At 41.8% G+C, this 16,532-nt stretch overlaps 1 protein-coding gene and 1 long non-coding RNA gene across 8 annotated transcripts; one reads left to right on the top strand and one right to left on the bottom strand.

Moving 5' to 3' along the window:
- Positions 1-30: 30 nt before the first annotated feature.
- LOC103704618 (trihelix transcription factor ASIL2-like) lies at positions 31-6,750 on the bottom strand. 3 transcript variants are annotated; one of them, XR_005511917.1, is made up of 3 exons: positions 5,142-6,747; positions 3,472-4,168; positions 31-691 (listed from the first exon to the last, which is right to left on the bottom strand). XR_005511917.1 is itself a non-coding variant. In XM_039126511.1 (2 exons), exon 1 carries the CDS (start codon positions 6,391-6,393, stop codon positions 5,146-5,148), a length of 1,248 nt encoding a protein of 415 aa, XP_038982439.1. In that variant the 5' UTR covers positions 6,394-6,747; the 3' UTR covers positions 31-4,168; positions 5,142-5,145. The 3 variants fall into 3 exon arrangements, 2 of the variants coding, with proteins under 2 accessions (XP_038982439.1, XP_038982440.1); XM_039126511.1 differs by having other exon boundaries at positions 31-4,168; XM_039126512.1 differs by lacking the exons at positions 31-691; positions 3,472-4,168 and adding an exon at positions 4,740-4,942 and having other exon boundaries at positions 5,142-6,750.
- Positions 6,751-7,495: 745 nt separating this feature from the next.
- Positions 7,496-14,131, top strand: LOC113462559. 5 transcript variants are annotated; one of them, XR_003385137.2, is made up of 5 exons: positions 7,498-8,251; positions 8,631-8,728; positions 11,460-11,566; positions 13,057-13,545; positions 13,649-14,131. It is a non-coding gene; the product is annotated as an uncharacterized LOC113462559 (long non-coding RNA). The 5 variants fall into 5 exon arrangements; XR_003385135.2 differs by having other exon boundaries at positions 7,498-8,505; XR_003385136.2 differs by having other exon boundaries at positions 7,507-8,728; positions 13,057-13,196; positions 13,417-13,545.
- Positions 14,132-16,532: the final 2,401 nt, after the last annotated feature.

The following is a 16,532-nucleotide window of genomic DNA, read 5'->3' as shown; positions in this document are numbered from 1 at the left end:
CTTTTTTCTTGAGGCATGCTCGATCGATTCTATAATAAGCTGCTAGATTTTCATTATTTTGATTTCATTCAGGAGATGGCCCCATCATAGAAATCAATCAATTTGCTCAAGTTACACAGCAGCGATGCTAGGAGCACTGCCCTCTCAGCTAACGGTCCCCAAGTCAAATGCCTTCTATGTGCTCTCACCGGTGACTCATGCAGCCAGTAGAAGGGAACCATCTTTAGCTGAAGACTCCCCTCGTGGCAATTGTCTCAGTACCAATCAGTATTTCTAATAGTTGGAAGGCCCCACGCAGAGACTTCATTGGATGGCCAGATGCCAAGATGGCAGTCATGTTGAATGGCTGATCACCTGCAAGCTATCATGCAAACCCCACCACCATGTCCCACTAATATAACACCAGGTGCCATCCTCCTCAATCATTATCAAATACAGAACTAGAAGCATAGATTCTTGTTTCTGGCTAATTCCCTAAAATCTTAACCTGGGGGTATTCTCATCGACCCATGGAGTCTGTGACAGTCGAAAATATGTCCTAGGAGATACCTCAGAACACCTTAAAGCCAGAGAAGCAAATGTTTCTGCCACATCCTGCTGAATAAATCTCATATCCCTATCTTCCAGAACAGATGGAGTCAAACAGAAGATCTTTTATAACTAAACGATCTCAGATCCATGTAGTAAAACCCTGAACAAGGAATAACACATCATAGAGTATGCTAACAAGTTGAGAGATGGCGAAGTGATAAGGTGGTTTATGGCCCTCACAAGAAGAAAAAATGCACAAAGATAATGCAACAGTAGTATCATTGTCTTTTAGTTCTCTATAGCATTTTGACATGATTCACTTCTCATCATAATAGTAATTCGACATGATTAGGTAGCTTTGTTCAAAAGAAAAAAACATATTAAATTTGCTTTGTCAGTATGTTGGTAACATAAAGAGTCAGCATTGATGAGGCACAACAGGAAACATAACTAGGGGAATGTTGGATTTGTAAAACAGTGATAGTGTGATCCATTTGCTTGACAGCAGTGGTTGTCAAATTAGAATAACGACAAGAACTAATAAATTTGTTAATATATACAATACAAGTACAATTAACAAGAATAACTTGGCTAAAAATTTTAAAAAAACTTTAACAAAGGAAAGGGAGATAGCATATCATGCCCATTCTTAAATTTTATCAGGTATGCATGCCTCAACATCACAGAACCATGCTAATTGAAAAGGCTAAGTGGTGTATACCAAAAAAGAAAAAAAAAACAATCCAAGGGTTTTCAACAACAAGATATCCACGGGACATGATGCAGCCGCAAGAAAACCAAGATCTTGGTCTGGCAACCTGGCTAAATGAAAGAATGTGCACTAGCCTTCATACTAATGTCCATGCAAACAGCCCGTAATCATGACAGGTAGATTTTAAGAGAAATACTTTATTCATTATCCCATCCTTATCGAAGGCCAAAAGTTCTTCCATCCAGGCCATTTAAGTCCCGACTCTCCTTTTCCCAATATGGAATAGCATCCAAGCTCTTTCTATTTTGTTTAAAGTTCACTGCAAATCCTTCATATCAAGAACACCTCCATCACACATTACAGATGTATAAAATCCTATTTAGTTCCCCGTCACTAGACCCTTCACTGGTGCAGCTTCTCATATTTTCTTGTTTTACATACTAATTTAAGTCCTTTAACTTATCTGTCAAAAATTTCCTTACTTTTGTCAAAAACCTGGAGCATTCTCTTTACAAGACTGTCTGTGTGCATCCTATTTGTCTTACATCATTCAGGCACCCGCAAAGGTGCTAATTTACAACTTAGATGTGTCATCAATGTAGGATGATTGGCCAACATCGACGAAAAAACCTCTCTGGTTCAACAAACAATGTTAACCTAGCAATGATAGTATTTCTTTAATCTTTCATCCTCATTCTTTTTTGTGTATGTGTGCGTGCACAAACATAACCATAATCAACAAGCCTTTCACCTACTAGAAATCAGCTTTAAGCATCCTTAGGTTCCTTTTCCTTCATCTAATCTATCCATTGTAAACAAATCTAAACCCCTATTTACCAAGAACCTCAAAGACATAAAGGCACCTCCATAGTCCATACAATGATAGTTTGTTGCTCAGGCAATTATATTATTTTATTTAAAAATGACTACTAAATAAGGTTCTGTTAAACGCAGATAGGAGCTGATCAAAATTCTAATATGATAGGGGGAGGTCAACATTGAGATCATTTCATTCAACAAGAACATTCACCATACGTTTTGCAGATTGCACCACATTGCAGAAGAGACAAAGTGACACTGACCTCCGTGTGAAATCTCAATGAATACTTGAAGGTGAATGCAAAATCTCTACTTGATTGAAGACAAGTCATTTGTCTTGCAACAACTTCCTTGGATGGAAGACAAACCAAGGATTTTTGCCACCAATTCAGCAGGAAAGACCAGGAGTCATCATAAGGAGTAGCTGGAGTCATCACCTTCAATTTTTTATTATTTTGGTTTAATACAAAAGAGAGAAGTTGACAGCATGATTTTCTCAGAAGCTTACAACAGCTACCTATTCCATGTAGTAACACAATAAGGTGGACATTCAGAAGAAAAGCAGGTCCCAACATTAATAGCTGAAATGCCAATCTTACTCTCTGACTTCCACCTGGAAGACTCTAGATACCTAGCTTAATCTTGATTTGCACCTAGGTAAGATTCTACATTCAAACTATAAAACAACCAGGTGAATACTTGATTGCACCCCACAACATGTGCTAAATAAACAAAAGAAGTTTCACTTCCCTATTTAATTTTTACGGACTATAGATTAATTCAACAAACCCCGATTTTACAAGAAGAATTAACATCGGCGATTCTATGTAAAAAAACCGTTTGTCATAAATCGATAAGCCATATTACTTATACGACCTACCATTTAGCAAATGAAAAGCTAAACCAATCTGATAATTTTAACTTGACCCCTGGTTGGCCATACAAAATGCCACCAGAAAGCTAGTACCTAATCGGACTTTCTACACCCAATATACCTTATTGCAATCCACTGCATCAGAGCCTCAAAAGGGAATTTTTGCAAACAAAAGCAATAATGTCAAAGATATTGCTGTTATTGTTTTCCGCTATTTTCACATGTTGAGAGCTATCAAAATACAGCAAAAAAACCACCATGTGCACCAACAAAACCGAAGTCCAAGGAGATCCAATCTTACCCTAAGTTAAGACTCTAGATGAGAATAAGCTTATAAGTACCTTCTGTCAATTGATTTAGATATAAGCTTTACTACAAGAAACATAAACTTAAGCATTAAACATGATTGATGATGTTTACATTGCAAAATAAACCAGAGCTCTTGTGCATTAGTTCTAGACTATATAATTCATGAAGTTTATATTAATTAAAATAAAAATCAAAACAAAAGGCTAAAACGTAGGTAAAATAGTACCTACGGCCAGATTAGGAAGAGCTTGTGAATGTGTCCTTGAACCTTTGATTGTCTGCAAATCAAGACTCGAATTCTCAGCTGATCAAAAACTATACAAATGTGCTGCGCATCCCAGGAGCATGATGTATGACTAACATTGCATTAAACAATCAAAAGTTCCAACTCAAACTTGACTGCAAATCCCTTAGGAGTGAGGAAGATGGCCAGAAAGATTTTGATTTCAACTTTAAAATTCAAACCATATTTGAACCTAGGAATATGTGGCATGGATTATTTTTCTTTATTTACTAGAAAACATGCACTATACTATAGTGAAAAGGTAATGCTTTATCCATATAATGAATTATAGGCTTTGAACATATGCCAAGCATGAAAAGATAATGTTAAAGACAAGATCGTAATAAAACAGTTGACAATCTAAGAGGACGGGTATTGAGTTTTTTCTTTTTCACAAATTTGCGAACTCGAACCATACTAAGTTCCACCAATGACAGAAAAAAGCCAAATATTTTCACAATAGGAAAAATATTGGCTGTTTAACTTGAGGAAAGCCAGGAGTTGGCTAGTGCTTCATGCAGTCAAAGTTTAAAAGATACAATTGAAGTTTAAGAACCAAATTTTAAGAGACCTCAGAACAGCATAGGTTGAGCAATATTCCAAGTAGAAGTTCTTTAACATGAATGTAACAGTTGTGCTCCTGCATGCACAAGAAGAAATCTTAGTAGGATCAGCTAGCACTATCTGGCAAGGAAGATCAGGTGAAGCACAGATTGCACATCATGCTAGTTGCTAAACAATATAAAAGAAACCATGGGCTTCACTTAGCTCAGCTTATACAATGTCATGAGATTAAAAAACAGATAACTTGCTGAGGGTAGAATGAATAACATGGTGCTCCCTTTAGAATTTAATTCGCACGTGCACACACCGTATGCACGCATGCACACGCACACTTATAATATTAATAACTGGCACGATATAAACAAGTAAATTATTTTGTTATATTTCACATCTTTCCCTGGCAAGAAAAACACTGATAAAAGCAAAGAAAATAAAAATTAATAATATAATTACTTCATTTACCAAAAATATAGAAACCAAGAATAAGAAATGAAAATTTGATAAATCTGCATGGTAAAAAGTTCAACAAATACTAATTTTTTCTAGTCATACAGGAGGTGATTTCTTTCAACAAATTAAGAAAATTAAACAATGAAAGAAGAAAAACATTTTCCACTGCCCTGATATAATATACAGCAAGAAGATCCTGCTTCAATTAATAACATGATGACATCAAATAGTAGCATCAGCAACGGACAGTCAAGATTACAAGAAGTTTGATCTTGTCAGTAACCACACAGAATTTACAAAGCAAAAAGTAAGAGCCTTGACATGGAAGTTTCCAAAGCAGGCGAAAAGCAATTCCACCACAAGGCCAACTCAGAGCAAGAGAAACCGACACTTATTAGCTCTACATAAGAAGAACGAAAAAGAAGTCGAAATAATTCAAGTCAGGGCTTCATATATGATTCCATAGTAAAAACAATAAACAAAAACAAAGCACCCCGTCCCCCTGCTACCATGCATCCAGCTTCCACACTGAATTCTATATCTACTTTCATACAAAGCCTTAATAAAAAGAGAAGTCGGAAACAAAAGAAAGGCAACACCTTTTCAAGCCTCCGGAGAGACCTTGGACCTCTTCTTCCCCCGGAAGAAGCCCTTGACGAAGGCATCCACGATCCGGCGCTGGGAATCGAGGATCATCTCGGTGCGCTTCAACTCCATCTCCATCCTCACCTTCTCCATCTCCCTCGCCATCTCCACCTTCATCTGTTCCATCCTCAAGAACCCATCACCCAGCGTCCTCAGCGCCGAGACCATCTCCCCGACCGCATCCGGCGAGTCTCGCTTCCTTCTCCTCCGGCTCTTCTCCAGCCGCCTCCTCATCTCCTCCATCGCCGGCCTTGCCCCGCCATAGCCCCTGAAGAACCGGTTGGTAGGGCTAGGGTTCATGACGCCGCCAGAGCTCGGGACCGGGGCCCTCTCCTCGATCCTAGATCCGGTGGTGATCTTGGACCGCACCGCCTTCGGGATCGTGAACCTGAGCCCACCGCCGATCCCGCCCCCGTTGGCCATGAGGCGGTGGAGGCTGCGGGTGTTGCCGCTGCCGACTCCACCGGCACGGGCGCCGCCATCGTCCTCGTCATCTTCTTCGTCCTCGTCATCGTCTTCGTCCTCGTCGGAGCGAGAGCGCGGTGGAGCGGGGGAGGGGGAGGGGCGGGAGGCGGCAGAGGCGGAAGCGTAGGGGGCGGATGAGGCGCCGCCGTGCTCCATGGCATCCATCTTGCGGAAGTAGATCCAGGAGGATGTGGGAGGGGTGGAGGGATCATGGGCGAGCGAGCGCTGGCGCTCGGCGCGGTAGCGCTTGCGGAGCTTCTCGACCTTGTGTCGGCACTGCACTGAGGTCTTGGAGGAGGCCTGAGGGAGGCGGGAGCAGCGGCGGGCGACGGCGTCGGCGACCTCCTGCCAGTGGGAGGCGCGGAGGTTGCCCCGGCGGAGGGCGTACCACTTGTCGCGGTAGGAATCGATCAGGGCTAGGGTTTCCTCGTGGGTCCAACAGGGAGGAGGGAGGCGGCGGGAGGAGGCGGAGGAGAGGGGAACCGGGGCGGCGGCGTGCGGCGCCGGGAGGGGGAGGGGGGAGGGGGATCGGGCTGGGGACGGCGACGGGGAGAGAGAGGCGGCCACCGCTGCGCCGTCGGCGGCGGCGGCGGTGGCGGCGGCGGCGGAGGGGGTGGGGGCGGGAGAGGAGGGTGGGTCTTTGGACGCATCGGCGGCAGCGGAGGAGGAGGAGGCCATGAGGGAGGAGGGTTTGGAGGCGGTGGTGGTTGGGGTGCGGAGGAGGTGGGAGAAAGGGGGCATATTTTTGTTGGGTAGTGGGGAGGTGGGGTGGATCTGGGCACCGCCTAGGGATAGGCGGCTTACTCTGCGGCGCACGCTAACGGGGCTGAGTGGTGATCGCACCCGCGCGGGGTGGGGGGGCCGCCCCCACCGCGGCGCGGGCTGTGCCTTGACCGGCTAAGTGGCCAGCCCAGGTGGCGGTGTCGGGCTTTCGGAGCAGGGTGAAAATTTATTACGAAATTTGTACTTAAGCCCCTGGAAGATAGTTGCCTTATTTGTTGGGTCCAAGACTTGTAAAATTATAGTTATCTGCTGTTAAAAGCATGATATTGCTCTTTTATTGAATTGAAGATTTTAAGAAATTACGGAATTCTGTTGAAAGTAGAAACATCAAATCTTGCAACTATAAGTGTTTCAAGAATTTTAATTGCATAGCCAAATATCTGTAGTATTAAATTAAAGCTTGTAATTCAAAGAGACATGTAAGATGATTAAAATAAATTATTCTACAGCACATTTAGATCTGCAACATTATATTATCGGTATTTATACTATGCAAGATAAATTAGGTAGACCTGCCAAATTAAGTAAATTGTGTCTATGTAAGTTAGTAGCATAAATATAACTTGAAGCCAGTACATCTTTTCAGATTTAGTATGGCTATATTTTATGAACAAGATTTGCAATCTATATTTTATTTTAGTGATGAAAAATGATATTTTCATCATGCCCATAATATCTTGGATAATAGGTATGCTCCATCTGATATGAGAAAGATGCAGTCTGCTTTGTTTCTTTATTTAAAAGAAAGCCATGTAAAGCATGGTGTAATGGTGCATGTGGCTATAATATAGTTATATATCATCATAAATCAAGTATTTTTATTATTTCGTTAATCTCATTATCTTTCTGCGCGACCTCAACGGTAGCCTGTGATAAGCCACTAGGCGGTAGAACCAGGCGCCATACGGGCAAGCTATTCTTGAGGACAATTTAGGTAGGGACTTAGATTCAACTGCAAAAACGACAAGGAGAAAAGACCAGTTTAAAATTTTAAAATTGGCCAAGGGGTCCAACGCAAAACCCCACAAAACCCGCTATTCAGAAGGCGCCCGGGTCAACCCGAGACGAGAACCGGTTGTGCCATACCTGGCAAGTATTCTAACTAAACGAACTAGATCGACCATGACCGTAGATTTCCTCTATAGCTATTTCTCCAACGGCGTAGATCCACCAACAGATAACAAGCGCGATCCACTAAAGCTGCCTGCGGGCCGAGGCTTAGATAAAATAATGGCTCTTCTTCCACGCGAGATCGGCGACGTAACGTTTCCTTCTGAAGGTGAACGATCGGTAAAACTTCTTCTTAAACGCCGTCGAGGAAGCGCCGCAAGTCGATGTAGGACACGCCGCCGGGGAAGCCGGAGGCGTTGCAAGGAGGTCGCCGTGGTACTTGAGACCCACCACGTCCACCCGGAAACAGTGGACCTTTAGCTTGACGGAGGTCGAGGGAGAGGAGCCGACACGGCGGAGAGATGGCAGGCGGTGAGGAAGAGCAGGTGCCAGTGGGGTAGATCACTGCGAAGCCCAAGTCCGACGACGGCGGGGGAGGGTGGCGGAGGTAGAAGCTCTCTTCGATTTCTTCCCCCCAAGCCTCCCGGTCTCTTCCCTAGAACCCAATGCCCCCAACCTCTGGCCGGCCGCCACCATCAGCACCGGCGACCGCCGCGACCTCCAAGCTCAAACGTCATAAAATTTCAACGCCCACCCAACCCGGAAGCTTTCTTTCGGATGCCTCGGAGGTTGCAGACTTCGGCCTTACAGAGTCTTTTGAGGTAGAGGAGGGCCTTCTTGCACAGTGCAGAGAGGGTAAATTTAGGTAGGGATCCAACTCTAATATTTTTGGTTCGGGTTCGGGTTTGTTTAGTTTGTTGCCAGAGCGCAACGAGACCCCTGCCGCCCAAATCAGAGACTCTGCTATTCTCACCCGACCCAACCTCGACGCCTTGATCGGCTCTTGCGTCGCGTAGAAAGTTGGGAGCTTTTCTTCGTTGCTTCCCTCCATTAATTCGCTCCTCGCATACGTCCACCGCTTCAATTTGTGCGCAGAATTTCTAATCTGGCATGGCTTCGGTAAAGACGACGCCAATCGCTCGTCCAAATCCCCATCCGGGCAGGGACCTTGTCCCCCAATTTGTCCTTTTTTTTTTGTTTTTTCCCCTGAATCTTTTCATCTCTCTCCTTTTTTTTTAATGCAGATCTAAGAACCCATAGAAAGATCCCGATGACGGCCGCCAACGAGTTCTTCTCAACTTGGAGTTCGTTCGGTGCCTGGCAAACCCTACCTACATCCACTGTGAGTTTTCCTGACCGAGAAAAATGAAATCTTTTACATTGTGGTGTTGTTCTTGTCGAGGATTTCTCATGGTAAAGCATGGTTTGCGATGGATCAACAAATGGGCTCTGTCTGCTGAAAATTTATAGAGGAGAAAAGATTGATATGATGTAGATTTGTAGCAGGGTTTTGGAAGTTGTAATCTTTTCTTAACATTTTAATTTTTTCCCCCTAGTATTAATGGTGAAAAGGTACATCAGAAACACTTTCTCATCCTACTTCTTGGTTAGCAGCGCACTAAGGCCTCTCTCGCCTGTTTTCTCTCTCCTCCGATTCCTAATTCTGTTGCCCCTAGAGTCCGAACTGGAAGTCAGGTAGGTTCAAGACCGAGGTGAAGAGATAAGGTTGGTAAGCTAGGCTCCTAGCTTGAAAGTTTGGTTGGAGAGTTGGTGGAAGCAATTGATCACAATTGAACCTAAGCTCGGATAGAATGGTTCCTCTGGTATCACCTGGTTGACCTAAAAATAGAAAAAGAAGTCCACTTGTCGAAATGTATCTGGCGCGATCCTCCGATGTTTAAATCAGCCAGATTCTAGGAAAATAGTGGAAAGCTTGAGAGTGGCATAGTTTTGGAAGAGAGAATGGGTTGAGAACATACCTGGAAGTCCCCAGGTCACCCCTTTTATATAGAATGGGGTCAGTATTCGTGATCGAGATTGGCGGGACGTGCATAAACTACTTGGTAACGGTTTTCACGTTGTGCACGTGGATGATAATCGTTCTGATAGTGCAGTGATGGCCGAACTGTTCAGAAAGATCGTAATTGCTCATAAATTGATGAGATCGCAGTCACGCCATTAACAGGCATTAACCATTTTTAAATAGGTTCGAATTGGAGAAACATAGCTCTTCTTTGTTGTTCGGTTGGATCAAACAAGCACTTCAGCTAATAGTAAGGTAAAGTTGACTTTGGCCTATGCCGAGGTCGGGTTGAGAAATATACACCACATAACTTCCCTTATTTTCTTTTTGATAATTTCTTCATTCGATGCTTTCTCTTCTCCCCCCGTTTTTCTGTCTTTCTTCATTTTCTTTCAATACTTTCTCGCCTTTTCAGTGACAGCCAATAAAGCAATTGAATTCAATCAAGCTCATACAACTAGGCTCTCCACTTTTGTATACCTACTAGGTGCTTCTAATGAGTTGTATTTACTTTTTCCTTCCTAACCTCACCATGCATCCACCATACCATTCTTAAAAGTGTAACATCTCATTTTCCCAACAATTTTGCTAAATACTGATAAATACGAAATTCAGAATCAACATATTTTTTATTGTTTTCAAATACGCCTTATGCCTCTATGACAAATGTTGATCAGATAACATTCAATTCGAAAACAAGTGTACTTACCTGCTTTGATGTAACTCTGCTTGAAGTGTCTTCATGTATCACTTTATAGGCCCATAAAAGAAGAAAAGAGAAAGAAACTGACAATAGATGGGGGGTTGACTCAAAAATAAACATTTTCATTAACATAAAAGTGTATTGTATGCTACCGCTCCCCCCCCCCCCCCACCACCACAAAAAAAAAAAGAAAAAGGAAATAAAAGCACATCACAACAAAAAATTACAATGAAAAACATGCAGATGGCAAAATGGGTTCTTGTAAACTCCATTTGCAATACCCTGAACCTATGAAAAGCTGTTTGAATAACTATGAAGAAAAAAAGGGGGTTAATTTGGTTGCACTTAAGTGTGGGAAGTGCTAGAATTTCTTCAAGGGGAAGTTAGTTTTGAAATATGAATTTCTGATCCAGATGTTTGGTAAAATAGAGGCAAACTTTTTCAAGTGATAAAAGTGGCATGGTTAACTTTGATCAAACATGGTCAAACATGATCAACTATAGTTTTGGTTGAAAATATTGACAATAGACTAAGCATGGTCGCTCTCAATCTTGAAGAAGTGACTTTGGAACCTTTGTTGTTGAGTCCCTTTGTCAGAGTTAGTGGTATAAATTAAGTGACTTGCACTAATTACTTGGGTACGTTTCAAATCCTAGAAGTGAAACTCATACATGACTTACGAATTTTGGATCCAGTTAGATGCAACCAAGAATCTGTAAGGATACTAATTACTTACGTATATACTAAATACCTAGAAGTGGACCACGTACATGACTCTGACCTTTGGTCCACTTAGATGCAACCAAAAACCCATAAATATGACCAGTATTAAGAGATACCACATGGTAGAAAACTAGAGTTCTTCTTTGAAGTTTGTCATGAGCAGCTGTTAGGGTTCTTCCCAAATGACATTTTTCTTTACTACCTCTGTTGTTATCATGTTACATGATTGAAGATCATGTTTATAATGTCACTGGTCTCTACTAGTATATTTTGTTAATAAAAAAAGTTATCAACATTTGTTTTCTCCAGGGTATCAATCAATTTATGCATATCAATGAACCATAGTTCTAAAATTTAATGCCGGCTCTTGCATCTGTACCAGACAATATATAGTTAGAGACAACCATTTAATTCCACTACCTTTATTGTAGCTACTATTTTTTGTTGCTGTTCTCAATGTGGATTCATATCTCAGGTCTGACCTTAATTGTACTGTGGCACATTAAGCTTTTTGATCTCGTAGAATCTAGTTTTGCTGATTTTTCCACAATATCTATTGTAGGTTCTAGATTTCGGTTATATGCTAAAATCTACTCTATTTGTGCTTGTAATGTCTTAATTCAGGTACCTTTGGAGTGCAGTCTGGCTCCTTATATCATCCCTGTCCGGAAAAGTTGGAATTCTATTTTTGGAATGCGAATGAGCAGAGCGCAAGGGTTCTTGAGGACAAGGTACCTAAAATGCATCTAAATTCACTTGGTGTTACTGAGATGAGTAATCAGTCAGGTCAAATGATTCATGCCGTGGGAGTTAGATCCATCATAGCTCCTCCTCCACCTAGGATCTTCGACCATGCAACTCGGCTGTTGAATTAGAAATTAGTTTGATTTGGGCAATGGTTTTTTATTATCATTATTCAATTAAGATTAGACAGCATGGTTCCGTCCATAGGTTACCGAGTGCATTTGGGTGCCCGCTTGAATTTGGGATGGTGGTAGATGTTGACATATCCTTTTGGTCAATCTGATTTTGAAGTGATCTTAAATCAGTGAGGTAATGTCATTCATTTGAGTAGGAAGAAGTCTCCAAGGATAAGAAAGTGAAGTTTGTTTTTTTGTGTTGTTTTTTTTTTTCTTTTTTCGGTTTGGGTTGGGGGGAGGGGGATTGCAAATGTTGTTAACAATAATTGCAAGGGAGAGTCAGGTGCAGCAAGCCCCCAATTGAAATTTGTGCTTGAATAAAGACTCTTAGAAGAGCGATTGCCGATTGACCATAATAAGAACTTTCACGTATGGCTTTTGCCTTTGGAGTGTGATAAATACATTTGGTTTGAAACATGGGAACAAATCTAAGGAATACTGTAAGTTTTTACACATGTGCCCTTTGAGTTATCCTTGAGGATAAGGAGCTACAAATTGCTTGTCATGTTGGTTTGCATTATCATATCTAAGGCCATGAAATCCAACCACTCTAGTTACTCCTGGTGATGCTACCTGTTAGAGCTAAAAAAGTTAGGTGGCTCCAATGATCTTTAAGAATGGAGATCATCATAACAAGGTTTTCAGTTAAACTAGGAAAATTGAAGCTGTCTGACAAGGTCACCTCTGATTATGCTTCGGTAGGAGCATATGCTTGTGGATATTTGATGCCTGGAGATCATTCTGTTTTGCAATGATGGATGATGCAACAATTTGCAGCACAACCATGCTATTTGGGATTTTCCCTGTCAAGTTGTCTATAGATGAAACCTTTGGCTGTTTTGTGGAGGATCAACATTGAAGTTGATCGCACAATGAGGTTTTGTTGCTTTATTTGTTGGAGCATTTCGGCACTCCTTTACTTTAGAGTTCATTTCTTGCATTACCTGTGGTTGATTTTCATGAGTCAAAAAAGTTATTTTCTTTGGTGCACCCTAGCATCTTGCCTCTGTCAGTTATGAGATGATGTTACTGATATATCTGCACTTGAAACCAAAACCAAAATATTCTCATGTAGTAATAGCTGAACTGCATTTTGATTGCATTGGCCACTGATTGATTGTTACTTAGATTTTTTTTTTTCCATACCACAAGTCCAAAATGCATTATTGGTGAAAACTGATGTGCACTTGAACATCATGTTTCTAACTCCATATTATTATAAATTGGTATCTCGTTGTCTGCCTATTAGGTTTATGCTGCCAAATTCTATCTTCTAAGTTTTTAGGTAATGGTTTATGCAGATTCAGAGCTTATGCAGGACAGCGCAGCATCATGCGGCACATCATGTGGAAGAGTTTTTTGGGCGGATCAGGAATCGACTTCTACTCCTCTTCGCTATGTACTTTTTTCTGATTTTATTGGGTGCGCTCACACAGCTAGCGTAAGTAACCGCTGTAGCAAAAAAAAAAAGAATAACGTAAGAGAACTTGAGTTTCGAGACTAGATGCTCCATCCTTTTTGGAATACTCACTATTGCTCCCAAATTTTTGTTTATTCTTTCCATCTCTTTGGCAATTGGCATGGCATATTTGTGATTATTTGGACTCCAAATAGGATATGCATTTTCTAAACAATACCTTATGTTTTCCCATTTTTGGTAGTTGAATCTTGATAAAAGCAGGGACTGAGCTTTTGCCTGCTAGTCTGAAACTGAAAGAACCAAGGGGAGCTTCAAGGAAGGGCCTTCAATTCATCAACACGGTACGACCCCTGTTGCAGGAATTTAGAAAGTAAGCTGTTTAAGCATGAAACCGATCTGCATTAGGAAAATAAGAAAAAAATTCTATGATGTGCTATAAATAAAAAGATTCTGATGTGTTGGATTATTACCAGGCATCTACTTCCCAAATTCTCACGAGGACCTGTAACAGTGTACGAGAGGTAGGTATTTGGTGAGCAGGTACAAATTGTGTTTCTGTAGCAGTGCATCGAGATGCATGCTTGATGAATGAGGTCAATAGAAAGGAGCAATTGTGATTGGTGGTGTAGGAAATAATTTTTCCTCAACCAGAATGTAGAGAACCAAGTGTTCCCAACTTAGTGTCTTTCACTCACTCTTTTCTTTATTTTTTTTGTTTTTGTTTTTGTTTTTTTTTATTTTTTGCTTCCTTTCCGGACAGTGAGAGATATCAGGTTCTTCAGTGTAGGGCGGTCAAGCAAGCAAGCCGCTACTGATGAACCTCTGTTACTTGATATAAGCATGCTCCACGGTCGAGTAAATGAGCCAAGCTCAAAGTCAGGTTGTTTAACTTAATGCATATAAATATGTTTAAATACTATGTACATATACGTATATATAAAGTCTTTTTAATCATATTTTATAGTAGGTGATGAGCTGCAAGTGTTATTCCCACTTGCTACCAGAGGTAAGCTATCTTTCAGTAGTCAAATGGAGATCTACTGGTTGAAATGTAATTACCACTTGATGAGAGGTATATCTCAGTTCACCAATCGTCAGCCTCTCTCACCTAGGAGTTGAGATCAATAGGCCTCTCCCCCCCCCCAAAATCCTACCTTGTTCTTCTTGAGTTACCTGCTCTTCTTCCTCTTTCAATTCTCAACAATGCCTTCCTGCCAAAATCACATTTTAGCACCCCCTCTTCCGCTGGCGGCTCTCTCACCAAAGCCTCCCCAGCAACCAAACAAAAGTCCTTATCGAGTCGAGCTTAAGCTAGCTTGTTCTTGAAAGAGTGAAGCTTGATCTCGACTTAGCTAGCTTACAGCATACATGAACCGAGCAGCCTGAGCTCTAGCATGATAAAAACTTTTTGCCTAACAGCCCTATGTTAAAAGCCAAGGGGCTATGTTACAGTGCTGCTGCTTGTCTTTCTTCTCCTCCTCCTTATTTAACAGTGTAGAGAGATGCATGGTTAAAATAGATGGACAGATTCCTTTATATTAACTAGAGGGAAAGAAAGGAATAGTATAGAAAAATAAGGGGAAAAAAGAGAAAAGTCTAACCTGGCCATGGTTTGACCTGCACTCCTCCAACCTCGTGCAGCCTTGCTTCAGGAAGGCTGTGAGCTTGCGATTCACACGCGAAAGGATATGAAAGGATAAAGCATGCCTCTGAAATAAAACATGTAACACGTTGATATAATAATTCAACTCTCAACGATGATCTCATAAAATAGGGCTGGTGCCGCAGAATTTTGAACTGAGGTCAGAGTGTTATTCAGTTGACCCTGAGGTCGGCAAGAACTGAGGTGAACGAGACGGTTGCGGTGTGATGGAGCTAACTCCTGAGATGGCTTATAAGAAGTTCATTTGCTGGAAAATTTTCGATAGAAATTCTCAGATAGTTAAGTCGGAAAAAACAATAGTGGGGAAAAGAAAATTTCAGTAAAGTAAAGTTTTTTGAAAAAACATAACATACCCGAGGATCTCCAGACTATCCTTTCATATAGGATAGTTATTTTGTTGTTACTTGATTTGAGGCAACGTGCATTAATGATCAGCCAGTAATACGTTTACAGTGTTGGAATCATTCCGTGTGGATAGTATATGGTGATGATCATACAAGGACTGCAACGACGACAGTGCTGCCGTAATTATTGGTTATTAGAGTTCTCAGTCCTCCTGGGCTGGCTAGATTTTTCCTCAGTTGAGGTTGCCACAGAGGACGTTGGTCTTATCCGGCAATAACCTTAGGCTTAAGGTCATGTGCACCGACGTGGGATTATCATATGATGTGCGGTGTTGTCAAAGGGTTGTTGAACGACAAGCCAGCATTGTTTATTGCTGAATAAAATAAGCCAGCTTTCCCGCGAGATGTGATGGTCCATGAGCGTTTATCATGTGCTAATGATAAAAAGAAAAAACGGAGCAGTCAATGGCAATAAAAATTAGTTTGTTCGTCTTTCCTTCCTTATCGAGGAGGCGTCCAACGTCAGGGCGGACGCGGAGGGTCGAGAGCGCTTATCCTACCTTGGCGCCGGCCTGGTCAACCACTTGCCGTTGCGCGGCATACGGACGGCGCGTGATTTGTCATCTACCTCTCCACCTGCCTCCCGCCACGTCCTCGGAGACCCGTTAAAAGCCCACGCGGCGGCGCGCGAACCACGTCTGACGCATTTATTTCTTCTTCTGCCACGTGCGAGCTTACGTGTCGGAAGCGTTCCCACCAACTCTTCCTCTGTTCCCTTTCGGATAAGACACGCCGCCGCCGCCAGCTTCGCCACTTGTGGCCCCGTACGTCCGGTTTGGTATGCGAGTTGCGAGTTAGCTTCTAAACGGGTCTGGAAAAGTGGTCCCTTTTATTAGCATGTCGTGGAAGAGCAGCAGCTTGGGTCCTTGAAGGTTCCCGGCTATGCCCGGTGAGGATGGGGTCGAAGCCCGGACACCACCGTGACACGTGATAATGACAGGCTGCTATCCTCGAACAACTTCGCTGTTCGCCAATTAAAAAAAAAAATGCCACTAGAATCAATATTGCCCAATAAAAAGTGGGTAAAAATTCAGAATATGATTGATTTTTTTTAAAAAAAATCTGGGATGATATCTTAAAACTAAGATATCCAAATCTTGACCGATATGATAAAATTTAATTAGAAATTATTTTTATGCATTGATTTTAAGATCTATTAATAAAAAACTATTTAAAAAAGTTAAAAATTGAAATTATTGGTCGGTGATATGGTTTGAATTTGTAATCTCTAAAATTTTATCTGACAACTCAGTTCACCTCAGTCCACCCAATCAAACAATGACTCATGCC

The sequence above is a fragment of the Phoenix dactylifera genome, chromosome 5 (assembly GCF_009389715.1).
Source record: "Phoenix dactylifera cultivar Barhee BC4 chromosome 5, palm_55x_up_171113_PBpolish2nd_filt_p, whole genome shotgun sequence".
Taxonomy (NCBI): domain Eukaryota; kingdom Viridiplantae; phylum Streptophyta; class Magnoliopsida; order Arecales; family Arecaceae; genus Phoenix; species Phoenix dactylifera.
Note: the sequence above shows the minus strand (reverse complement) of the source record. Positions and strands in the feature narration are given on the sequence as shown.

What these genes read in the sequence shown, in the direction of transcription:
- LOC103704618 (XM_039126512.1), bottom strand. Translation starts at nt 6,393, where the DNA reads ATGCCCCCTTTCTCCCACCTCCTCCGCACCCCAACCACCACCGCCTCC.